Raw genomic sequence first — 12,231 nt, 5'->3', positions numbered from 1 at the left:
ATAAAATAAAATAAAATAAAATAAAATAAAAAAAATAAAATAAAATAAAATAGAATAAAATGAAATAAAAATAAAATAAAATAAAATAAAATAAAATAAAATAAAATAAAATAAAATAAAATAAAATAAAATAAAATAAAATAAAATAAAATAAAATAAATTAAAATAAAATAAAATAAAATAAAATAAAATAAAATAAAATAAAAAAAATAAAATAAAATAAAATAGAATAAAATGAAATAAAAATAAAATAAAATTAAATAAATAAAAATAATAAAATAACGTTAGGCAACACTGTCTTATAAACAGGATGCTTTAGAGGCATCCTTGCCAACTTACTTTTGGACCTTTTACCCACACTTTCGCATCCTTGGCTTAAACGCCTGTTTTAGCTACTTTGAAGAGCCTGGTAAATGGTAGCTGTTGCAAAAGTAGTTACTACTACCTAATGCCCTTAAGGAACCGGGCGACGACAACATTAATGCGGCTTGCCATGCTTTTGGCAGCCGTTGGCTGTGGCCCTTATACATTGTGCATAAATTGAGGACAATATCTAATTTTAGCTTGTGCTAGTGTTGGTCTTCTAGCTTTTTATCCTTTTTTGCTACTTTAAGGTCTATTTGTGTGTATGTTAGTCATCATAGAGCCAAGAAAAAAAAAAGAAAAACAAAATCCAACCACATCTCAAACTATACTTACTCTTGTTTTTAGGCCATTGTTCTCTTCGGCACACACTACCATGCGGCTGCGAATTCCAGGCCCACAAGGACGATGACAGGGACTCCAATCGTCGGCTATCCATCTGTAAGCATAAGTTTTTGTTATAAGCATATTAGCTACATGTTGCTGGCTATTTTGTGACAATGTTTAATTGGACAACAACACAAAAGGTTAATTACAGCTTAATTTTTATTTGAAATTGTTGTTGGCTGGGAATAGTTTGGGAGATAATTTTTTGGGAATTATTATTTTCTAAGAATGAGGGTTTCAGTGGGAGTAATGCAAATTGTACAAAATGAAACTGTTGTTTATGGTTGCCCTACTTTAATGCCTTGTCTATGAATATTAGAGAACAAAGGGTCTTTGGGGTCAAATATCCCACAAATACTGGAGACAATTTTATTACAAGCCTTGTTGCTCTGCCGCTTATTGATCCATAGTTGAAATATATTAACGAAAAGTTTGATTCTAGTAGGAAGGATCTAAGCTTCGCTTGAACATTTAATATTAACTTCATTAGTTTCGAAAATGTAAAGTCTCCAACATTTACTTCTGGTGTTGTCTCTAATGTAATTTAAATTGTCGTCCTACTTTTTGGGCAGAACATGAAAATTTCCCATTGTTTCTTTAATTCATTATCCTTCCCAGCGAGGGGCATATGTAAAGAAACATTTGCCATTGGCAGTACTGCCATTACTGCTGGCATCTGAGCTCTTTCCGCCCATTACTGGCTATGCAATTTCAATTAGTTACTCGTGGAATATTTAATTTTCTTGTGCTTGAAATTTGGTTTGCATGTCGCGTTACCTTTTAAAACTTCAATTACGGGCTAAAACCTCCTTTGCGAAACATTAAATTACATTTTTCGAGGTTTTACGAGCAGCAACAATCTGACGCTTTTCCAAACAAAAATAACAACAACGAAAACAATCGATGTGAGCATTGTTGCAATGGCAACGGTAACTGCCATGCCATGCAACTCGACGACAATCATTCGCTGCCCTCTTACAACCCACGCACATCTTGCTTACTCTCCAAGCCACCCACACACAAAGGTGGGAGTTGAGGCAAAACTGATAGGATTTTGATACCCTATAGCTTTCCTATAGGAACTTTGGACATCTTGCTTTCATTGCAAGTCTTAAATCTTTAAGGACAAATGGGTAGAAAAATACTCGAAAATCCAGGTAGATGAACATTTCAGTACTGATTTAGGGGAAAAATTTAGATAAGCACATAAAGTTGATATATGGACGTAGTAAAATTTTAAATTTGATTTGATCTTTATACCCCAAACCACCACTGTGGTACAGGGCATTATAAGTTTGTGCATTTGTTTGCAACGCTAAGCAGGAGAAGAGCTAGACCCATTGATAAGTATACCGATCGATTCAGAATCACTTTCTGATTCGATTTAGCCATGTCCATCTGTGAATCCATGTATTCTTGTAATCAAAGTGCAGGTTGTATTGGTTATCAAATCAAGTAAAAGGTGTTTAGTTCGGCCGTAAAAAGGTGTTAAGTTCGACAGGGCCAAACTTTGAATAACCACCACCTCGGGGGTATATGAAAACCTCTTTTCGTCATAATCCGGTGAAAAATGCGTAATTTGTGCCCTCATAGCAGCTATATCGAAATATGGTCCGATTTGGACACAGTTCCACACGGATATTGAGTGGTCTATTAAGTATAAGTCATTGTTCAAGATTGTAGAAAAAATATTGGTCTTTTTGGTAGCCGTATCGAAATATAGACCGAACTGAACCACATACGACTCGGATGTTGAAAAGCCTATCATAAGTCACTGTGTCACATTTCGGCGAAATCGGACAATAAATGCGACTTTTATGGCCCCAAAACCTTATATCGGGAGATCGGTCTATATGGTAGCTATATCCAAATCTGAAGCGATCTGAGCCAAATTGGAGGGGAATATGGAAGGGCCTAACACAACTCACTGTACCAAATTTCGGCGTTATCGGATAATAAACGCGGCTTTTATGGGCCCAAAATCTTAAATCGAGAGATCGGTCTATATGGGAGCTATATCCAAATCTGAACCGATCTATGCCATATTTCAGAAAGATATCGAGGGGCCTAACGCAACTCACTGTTTAAAATTTTGGTGACATCGGACTATAATTGGGCCTTTTATGGTCCCAAAACCTTAAATCGAGAGACCGGTCTATATAACAGCTATATCCAAATCTGGACCGATCTGGGCCTAATTCAAAAAAAAAAAAAAAAAAATATCGAGGGAACTAACGCAACTTACTGTTCCAAATTTTGGTGACATCGGACTATAATTGGGCCTTTTATGGTCCCAAAACCTTAAATCGAGAGACCGGTCTATATAACAGCTATATCCAAATCTGAAGCGATCTGAGCCAAATTGGAGGGGAATATGGAAGGGCCTAACACAACTCACTGTCCCAAATTTCGGCGTTATCGGACAATAAACGCGGCTTTTATGGGCCCAAAATCTTAAATCGAGAGATCGGTCTATATGGGAGCTATATCCAAATCTGAACCGATCTATGCCATATTTCAGAAATATATCGAGGGGCCTAACGCAACTCACTATTTCAAATTTTGGCGACATCGGACTATAATTGGGCCTTTTATGGTCCCAAAACCTTAAATCGAGAGACCGGTCTATATAACAGCTATATCCAAATCTTACGGACTATAATTGAGCGTTTTATGGGCCCAAAAACTTAAATCGAGACATCGGTCTATATGGCAGTTATATCCAAATCTGGACCGATATGGCCCAATTTGACGAAGGATATCAAGAGGACTAACACAACTCATTATCCTAGATTTCATCAAAATCGGCTAATAAATGTGGCTTTTTATGGGCATTAAACCCTAAATCGGCGGATCGGCCCATCTTCAAACTTAACCTGCAAAGAAAGAATCTGTGCAAAGTTTCAGCTCAATATCTCAATTTTTAAAGACTGTAGCGTGATTTCAACTGGCAGACCGAGGGGAATGGCAAAATCGTCTTAGATTTTTACGCTGATCAAGAATATATATACTTTTTAGGGTCGGAAATGGATATTTCGATGTGTTGCAAACGGAATGACAAAATAAATATATCCCCCTCCTACGGTGGTGTTTAAAAAAAAGATAATCTAAATTAGGAACTCTGTTCTCCTTACAGAATTCTTAATTTTTTTCCATCCCATGCCTTCATTTCAGACTTCTTCAACCAGTAGGGAATCGGTTTAACCAAGTTGATTGACGGCAGTCCTCTGGCCTTCACTGCCTCCTTTTTCCTGTCCCCTTACTCCGGTATGGCTTTGCACCCAAACGTTGCGGATCATGGCATCCACAGTGAAGGCGTTAATCTCCTGCATACTCTCCAAGATTGCTAGTGACCTTAACGTCCTGGTTTTTATTGACCTTATGGCCTGTTTACTGTTCGTAAAGATATTCATACTTGACGTCTTCGCGTTAACACCACACCAACTCACGCATTCCCTGATCGCCCGGATCTCCGCCTGCAGGATCATATTATGGTCAGGCAGACTAAAACAGATCTCAGTCCTTGGGTTCTCAATGCAGACCCCCAGGCCCACTCTCTCCTCTAGCTTTGATCCATTCGTATAACACGAACTGCAAGATGTCAATACTAGGTATCCGTCAATCCAAGACGGTGCCGCTGGCATCAGTGCTTCGCACTCGACCTCAAGTGTCGTCTAAGATATCCGATCGGAAAACTCTTAAATTCCTTCCATGTTTCCTATCGTCGCCGCGATGGTATGAGCTGCTCCCATCCTCAATAAACTCCACCATCGCCTTAAGTCTCATAGCCGCAGTGACTGCCTCACATCTTATCTGTATGTCAATGGGTCGGATATCTAGCATAGTCTCCAGTGCACTAGTAGGCGTGGTCCTCATTGCTCCGCCTATGTCAAGACAACATGTTCCCTGAACTTCTTGTATGATCCTTTTGTTGCACATTTTCTCCATAGCAGTCCACCAAACTACTGAGGCGTATGCAAGTCTGGTCTAATCACGCTTCTGTAGAGCCAGTGAACTATCCTCGCATTCAAACCGTATTTCAAACCTTCGGCACGTCTGGGAGCCTTCTCAGGGAGCCTTCTCAGTATGCTCCTGAATGTGACACTTCCAATTAGGTTTCCTGTCCAAGACCACTCCCAAGTACTTAAACTTGTCAGATTCCGAAATTGTTCTGTATTGAGGAAACCTGGTGCTTCAAAATAACCCACCTTTGCCTTTCTCGTGAATTGGCAGATTTCAGTCTTATCTGGGTTAATATTGAGATCCCTGGATCTAGCCAAGTTATATAGCATCTGTCAGACCATTTCGGCCTTTCTGCATAGCTGATTTGGATCCTTACTCCTTAAATTTATAACATCATCTGCATAGCGGACAGTTCAAATCCCTCCTCCGTCAGCATCCGTAATAGGTTGTTTATGGTGGTCACCCATAGGAGTGGCGATAAAATGCCCCCCCGTGGCGTGCCTTGTGCCTTTTTCTGCCTTTTTCTGTCTTTTCCTTTGCCATATGCAAAGGACCCCTCATAAAGGACACGATCCACGCGGTACAGGACTAAGGATTGGACCAATGAGTCGGTCAGCTCGTTGTTTAAAACCCTCTCGATCTGAATGCATACCGCCAGTGTGAACGTCTTGGCATCGAAGGATTCTTTTATTTTATGCACAACCTCGTGCAGGGCAGTCTCCACCGACTTTCCCTTGACATAGCTAGGCTGTTATTTATGGTTCACCCATAAGAGTGGCTATAAAATGCCACCTGTGGCGTGCCTTGTGTCACTTTCTGCCTTATATTTGTGTAAAGGGACCTACAATTTATCCACCTGTTCTTTTGCATGTGGTTTATCCAGTCTTGAAGGACCCGGTGTGATGAGGGATGTGACTGTCCGCACATTGTTAAAATCCCTTTCGATGTGAATGCCAACCGCCAGTGTGTAGGTCTTCTTATATTTTATGCAGAACCTTGTGCTGGGCAGTCTCCAACGACCTTCCCTTGACATATGAATGGCTGGATGTTCTACCCTTTATCATGATATCCACAATACGCTCCATGGTTTTGAGTAGAAAGGGCTTATGGGTCTGTAGACTTTTCGTATAGCATAATTTGCCTTGCCGGGCTTGGGTATAAATACAACCCTTGCCTCCTGCCAGGCTTTCGGAGTATATGCAAATCCTAAGCACGCTGTGAAAATAGTGGCCAGATGGAGCGCCAGATAGTAGGTCTCCTTCCGTAGTAACGCCAGCAATTTTCGATCAGGTCCGGGTGATTTAAATGGTTTGAAGCTTCTCAAGGATTCCTTTACCATAAATTCTGTAATGATAAGCCTTTGATCAACCTCATTTTTCGAAGATTTCGAAGAAGTTGTCTCTGTGAGTCCCGTCGTATCATGTGGGAAATGCGCTTTTATCAAAAGTCTCAACATGTCCTCAGTTGTCTCTGCTCTCATTTTTATGCCGCTTGCTAACGTTTCATTTTGAACACGGGTTTTTGAGAGAAACTTTTTCATCTTGGCGGCGTCATTAACGCTATCGAACTGGTCGCAGAAAATCTTTTAGGAGCCTGGCTAGGAGGCTTATTGGGGTCAAAAGAAAAAAAGGGAGGATATGCCTTCCTCCATTCACATTTTCCCTATAGAATGGGACGGTCTAATGTATATATGCATGGAAGTAGAAGTATATATGAAGGGGCCCTATGTAAGAACTTGAAGTTTTGGGGGAGGAACTCGCGCCCACTCTCTGGCTGCGTCCCTATATATATATGTGTAAAATGGTCTTATATGCTCTTCGTTCAATATGTCAAAGCATTGCAAATATAATGAGAATATGTACTCTCCAACCTTCTTGTGTAGGCTACCAAAAGAACCAGCAGTAATGTTTGCATGCCCAATAACTTAAAGGCAAAATGTTTCAGTCAGATTCGCTCCAATGCCACCATCACCATATCTTGACACTCTGTTCTAGCCAAAGTCACACAAAGATTTTCCACTTCCTCCCCCCCCCCCCCCCCCCCCAAAAAAAAAAAAAAGGAAAACCTTTACCAGGCCAATATGACCGCCATAGATGTTAAGCTTTTCGTACACTACCATCAACATTCCTTGCCACACCTATTCAGCTGGAGGGGTTTCTTCCTCTTCTTGCTCCTCCAACATGGCATCAAGTGAAAAAGTTTGCTTTACTTACCTAGGCGGACAGGTGTGAGTATTGCACAGCTCCACCGATGGCTCCGGGCGATTAGCTGCATTGCACATGGCATCCTCAACCTCGGTGCCTGAGACACGGCTGCGGCATACGACACGAGACATTTTATAGCCTGTAAATTCAAAAAAAAAGAGAAAAGAAAAGCAGGGAAGTGAAAGAATATTTTTTGGCTCTTTTTTGGGAAGCGCTAAAGTTCCAAATTGTGTTGAACATTAAATCATGGGCTAGATTTAAGTTGAGTAAAAATTGTGTGTTTTTTTCTATAAGATTTTATAGTGGAAATATTTTTGTTATTAATATAATTTTTCTTAAAAATGTGTAGTACTGGGCACACTTAAATAAAATTTTTTATCTTTAGTTAAGAATATTGAAGTTCAGTCTAAAGTTTTCTCCTAATTCTGCGTTTTATATAAAATCTGAAAATTTACAACTCCAAATTTCTCTTAAACGGAAATTTTGTTTATCAAAAATGTTATAAAATTTTCAAGGGTCACTTTCGGTGTTTGGGCCAGTCGAAAGAAGTCAGACCCGAAAACCAAAGATTTTTAAAAATTCTCAAGAGTCAGTTTGAAAGAAAACAGGAACAAAAAAAAAAAAAAAAGATTTTTAAAAATCAAAGAACTTTTTCTTGATTGCAGTATTTATACCCTACACCACTACTGTGCTACAAAATTGGAGATAGGACTAACTTTTTTCGTGTTTCTGAATTTTAATAAGATCGGACATTTTTTAATTTTTTCTAAGCAGACAATTGTATGACTTTACCTAAGTTATAGAAAAACCAGTAAGGAAGGGCAAAAGTCGGGCGATGCCGACTGTATAATACACTGCACCTACCCTATAAGTACAACGTGGGAGCTATATCCAATTCTGAATCATTTTTGATGGACCTCGGCGAGCAAAAATATGTTCAAACTGTAAAAACTACGGTTGACAAATGACAACATTATTGCAAATTACCCAAAATCTGACGAATATATATATGGGAGCTATAACTAATACTGTACCGATTTACATAAAATTCGCCAGTAATGTCGAGAGTCGTTAGAAAATACGTCCTGCCTAATTTCGAGAGAATTGGGTAACAAATGACCATTTTATTGCATTATTACTGCAACTCGGACGAATATATATATGGCAGCTATGTCCAAATTTGAACCGATTTCTATGAAAATCACCTGTAATGTCAAGGAGTCATAAGAAAATCCTTTCTGCCTAACTTCGAGAAAATCGGTTAACAAATGACAATTTTATTGCAGTATTACTGCAAATCGGCCGAACATATATATAGGAGCTATATCCAAATCTGAACCGATTTTTTCCAATTTCAACAGGCTCCGTCTCTAGTCCGAAAAACACGTGCATACCAAATTTGAAGACGATCGGATGGAAATTGCGACCTGCAGTTTGTACACAAATAAATATGAACAGACGGACAGACAGAGAGACAGACAGACGGACAAGGCTTGATCGATTCAGAAAGTGCTTCTGAGTCGATCGGTATACTTATCAACGGGTCTAACTCTTTTCCTTTTGGGTGTTAGAAACTAATTCAATAAGTGGTGCACCACCGTGGTGGTGCAGGGTAAGAGCGTGCTAAGTTCGGCCGGGCCGAATCTTTTATACCCTCCACCATGGAATGCATTTGTCAAGTTCTATGCCCGGTTTCTCTTTTTAGGCAAACAAGGAATATTGAATAAGAACTGTTATGCTATTGGAGCTATATCAAGTTATAGTCCGATTCGGACCATAAATGAATGCTGAACATTGTAGAAGACATCGTGTAATATTTCAGTTTATTCGGATAAGAATTGCGGCTTGTAGGGGCTCAAGAAGCAAAATCGGGAGATAGGTTTATATGGGAGCTGTATCAAGCTATTGTTCGATTCAGACCATATTAGACACGTATGTTGAAGGTCGTCAGCGAAGCCGTTGTACAAAATTTCTGCCAAATCGGATGAGAATTGCGCCCTCTAGGGGCTCAAGATCCCATATCGGTTAATATGGAAGCTATATCAGGTTGTGTACCGATTTGCGCCATACTAAGCACAGTTATTGAAAGTAATAACAAAAGACCTCATGCAAAATTTCAGTCTAATCGGACGAGAATTGCGCCCTCTAGAGGGTCAAGAAGTCAAGACCCAAGATCGGTTTATATAGCAGCTATATCAAAACTTGAAACGATTTAAACCGTACTTGGCGCAGTTGTTCCAAGTGATAACAAATCACTACGGACAAAATTTCAGTCAAATCGGATAATAATTGCGACCTCTAGAGGCTCAAGAAGTCAAGATCCCAGATAAATTAATATGGCAGCTATATCAGATTCTGAACCGATTTTAACATTATTTGACACAGTTTTTGAAAGTAAGAATAAAATATGTCACGCAAAATTTCAGTCAAATCGTACGATAATTACGCCCTCTAGGGGCTCAAGAAGTCAAGACCCAAGATCGGTTTATATGGCAGCTATGTCAAAACATTTACCGATTTGGCCCATTTACAATCCCAGCCGACCTACACTAATAAAAATATTTTGTGCAAAATTTCAAGCTGATAGCTTTGCTCCTTCGAAAGTTAGCGTGCTTTCGACAGACAGACGGACGGGCATTACTAGATCGACATAAAATGTCACGGCGATCAAGAAAATGTATACTTTATGGGGTCTCAGACAAATATTTGGAGTAGTTACAAACAGAATGACGAAATTAGTATGCCCCCATCCTATGGTGTAGGGTATAAAAATGTCAAACTTTTTGAAAATACTCCCAAAAACTATGATGGGTTTGAAATGCTCAAAATCCTCCAGAACTTTAAATTAAGCAATTAGTTAATGTCCTTGCTTCCCTCTCGTGGCATCTTTAAGGCCATTGCTCGCTTTTAAATATTAAATCCTACATAGAAAGAAATTTTCTTTGCTCTCCACCTACGACCATCAAGGTTCAATGAAACACAAATAGGGGAAATGGGACAAAAGAGAGAAAATAAATCCATAAAGTGCTTAATACTCATGAATAATAAGACAATAGTTATTTAAGTATCAAAAGTAAATATTGTCAGTCATTCTTTCAAGTTGAAATCGATTTGGGTGACATTCCAAAGGATCCAAACATACCCCTGCCCCTGCCCTGCAACCAGTAAAAAAAGACACTAGTCAAAAAAACGGAAACATTCGATGGCTGTTATTTGTTTTCCCTTGTCTTTCATAGTTGTAGTAGTTCGAAATACTTCACTGGCACGCAATGCGATGAAAAATGAAAGTACATAAATAACCAAATAAAATAGAAGGCAAAAAGGACATTCAAAAACAAAATACCCCAATGCTGCAGGAATGGCAGTAAACCCTTGGCAAAGGCGAAGCGAACGGCAAAGGCAGTGGCAATACAATAAATATTGACAATTTATACCTTAAACTAGCAATCAATGATTGACAAGACAACAAAACAATGCCAACAACAAGCTTTCAATAAACAAATAATCGATGCTCATTGGTTGATTAACGACTAAAGTTAGTCTGTCGCTGTCACCTCTCCTCAAGGCTTTAGGAAATATATTCAGTTCGCCCACATTTTCTATTTTTTTTCTCTTTTTTTGGTACTGCCATGGCGTGACTATGAATGTCAACGATTTGCCTATGAATTTATTGCCACCCACTATCGAAAACTGGTCTCCTATTTTAGTTTTAGTTTTTCTGATTTTGATGGACAATCCCATTTCAAGTGTCCAATTTAACCTTCAATATCACATTGAATATCTCAAAACGTAAAATTATTTTCAAATTATGGTTGAATTGTTGGCAAACCTCTTTTATTGGGAAGACAACCGTTATGACCTCATTTAAAGGAAAACTCCCATTAAGAATTACCAGCGGCTGGCTCTGGCAGACATATTTAATAATTTAAATCAATTTATTTCTCATTATCCGTGACAATGGAAGGACTTGTAAACCAGTTAAGATTCTCAATTAATAAAAACAAGTAAAAGCGTGCTAAGTTCGGCCGGGCCGAATCTTATATACCCTCCACCATGGATCGCATTTGTCGAGTTCTTTTCCCGGCATCTCTTCTTAGGCAAAGAAGGATATAATAAAAGAGTTGCTCTGCTATTAAAACGATATCAAGATATGGTCCAGTTCGGACCACAATTAAATTATATGTTGGAGACCTGTGTAAAATTTCAGCCAATTCGTATAAGAATTGCGCCCATTGGGGCTCACGAAGTAAAATAGAGATTACGATTTATATGGGATCTGTATCGGGCTATAGACCGATTCAGACCATAATAAACACGTTTGTTGATGGTCATGAGAGGATCCATCGTACAAAGTCAAGATCCCAGATCGGTTTATATGGCAGCTATTTCAGGTTATGAACCGATTTGAACCTTATTTGACACAGTTGTTGAAAGTAAAAATAAAATACGTCATGCAAAATTTCAGCCAAATTGGATAGGAATTGCGCCCTCTAGAAGCTCAAGAAGTCAAATCCCCAGATCTGTTTATATTACAGCTATATCAGGTTATGGACCGATTTCAACCATACTTGGCACAGTTGTTGGATATCATAACGAAATACTTCGTGCAAATTCATTCAAATCGGATAAGAATTGTGCCCTCTAGAGGCTCAAGAAGTCAAGACCCAAGATCGGTTTATATGGCAGCTATATCAGGTTATGGACCGATTTGAACCATACTTGGCACACTTGTTGAAAATCATAACAAAACACGTCGTGCAAAATTTCATTCTGATCGGATAAGAATTGCGCACGCTAGAGGCTCAAGAAGTCAAGACCCAAGATCGGTTTATATGGCAGCTATATCAGGTTATGAACCGATTTGAAATATACTTGGCACAGTTGTTAGATATCATAACAAAACACGTCATGCAAAATTTCATTCCAATCGGATAAGAATTGCGCACTCTAGAGGCTCAAGAAGTCAAGACCCAAGATCGGTTTATATGGCAGCTATATCAGGTTATGGACCGATTTAAACCATACTTGGCACAGTTGTTGGGTATCATAACAAAACACGTCGTGCAAAATTTCATTTCAATCGGATAAGAATTGCGCACTCTAGAGGCTCAAGAAGTCGAGACCCAAGATCGGTTTATATGGCAGCTATATCAGGTTATGGACCGATTTGAACTGTACTTGGCACAGTTGTTGGATATCATAGCAAAACACGTCATGCAAAATTTCATTCAAATCGGATAAGAATTGCGCACTCTAGAGGCTCAAGATGTCAAGACCCAAGATCGGTTTATATGGCAGCTATATCAAAACATGG

The 12,231-nt window shown here is 38.9% G+C and overlaps 1 protein-coding gene across 1 annotated transcript in view; it reads right to left on the bottom strand.

Annotated features, from left to right (window-relative positions):
* Nucleotides 1–12,231, bottom strand: part of LOC106084506 (ADAMTS-like protein 1) — a 206,898-nt gene that overhangs the window by 78,010 nt on the left and 116,657 nt on the right. Inside the window, exons 7-8 of the mRNA XM_059365112.1 lie at nucleotides 6,927–7,056; nucleotides 700–802 (exon numbers count right to left, since the gene is read on the bottom strand). Of these exons, the coding sequence (XP_059221095.1) occupies nucleotides 700–802; nucleotides 6,927–7,056 (233 nt within the window). The remainder of the gene's footprint in view (nucleotides 1–699; nucleotides 803–6,926; nucleotides 7,057–12,231) is intronic.

The sequence above is a fragment of the Stomoxys calcitrans genome, chromosome 3 (genome assembly GCF_963082655.1).
Source record: "Stomoxys calcitrans chromosome 3, idStoCalc2.1, whole genome shotgun sequence".
Classification (NCBI taxonomy): Eukaryota; Metazoa; Arthropoda; class Insecta; order Diptera; family Muscidae; genus Stomoxys; species Stomoxys calcitrans.
The sequence above is the reverse complement of the archived record's forward strand: the minus strand, read 5'-3'. Positions and strand labels throughout refer to the sequence as shown.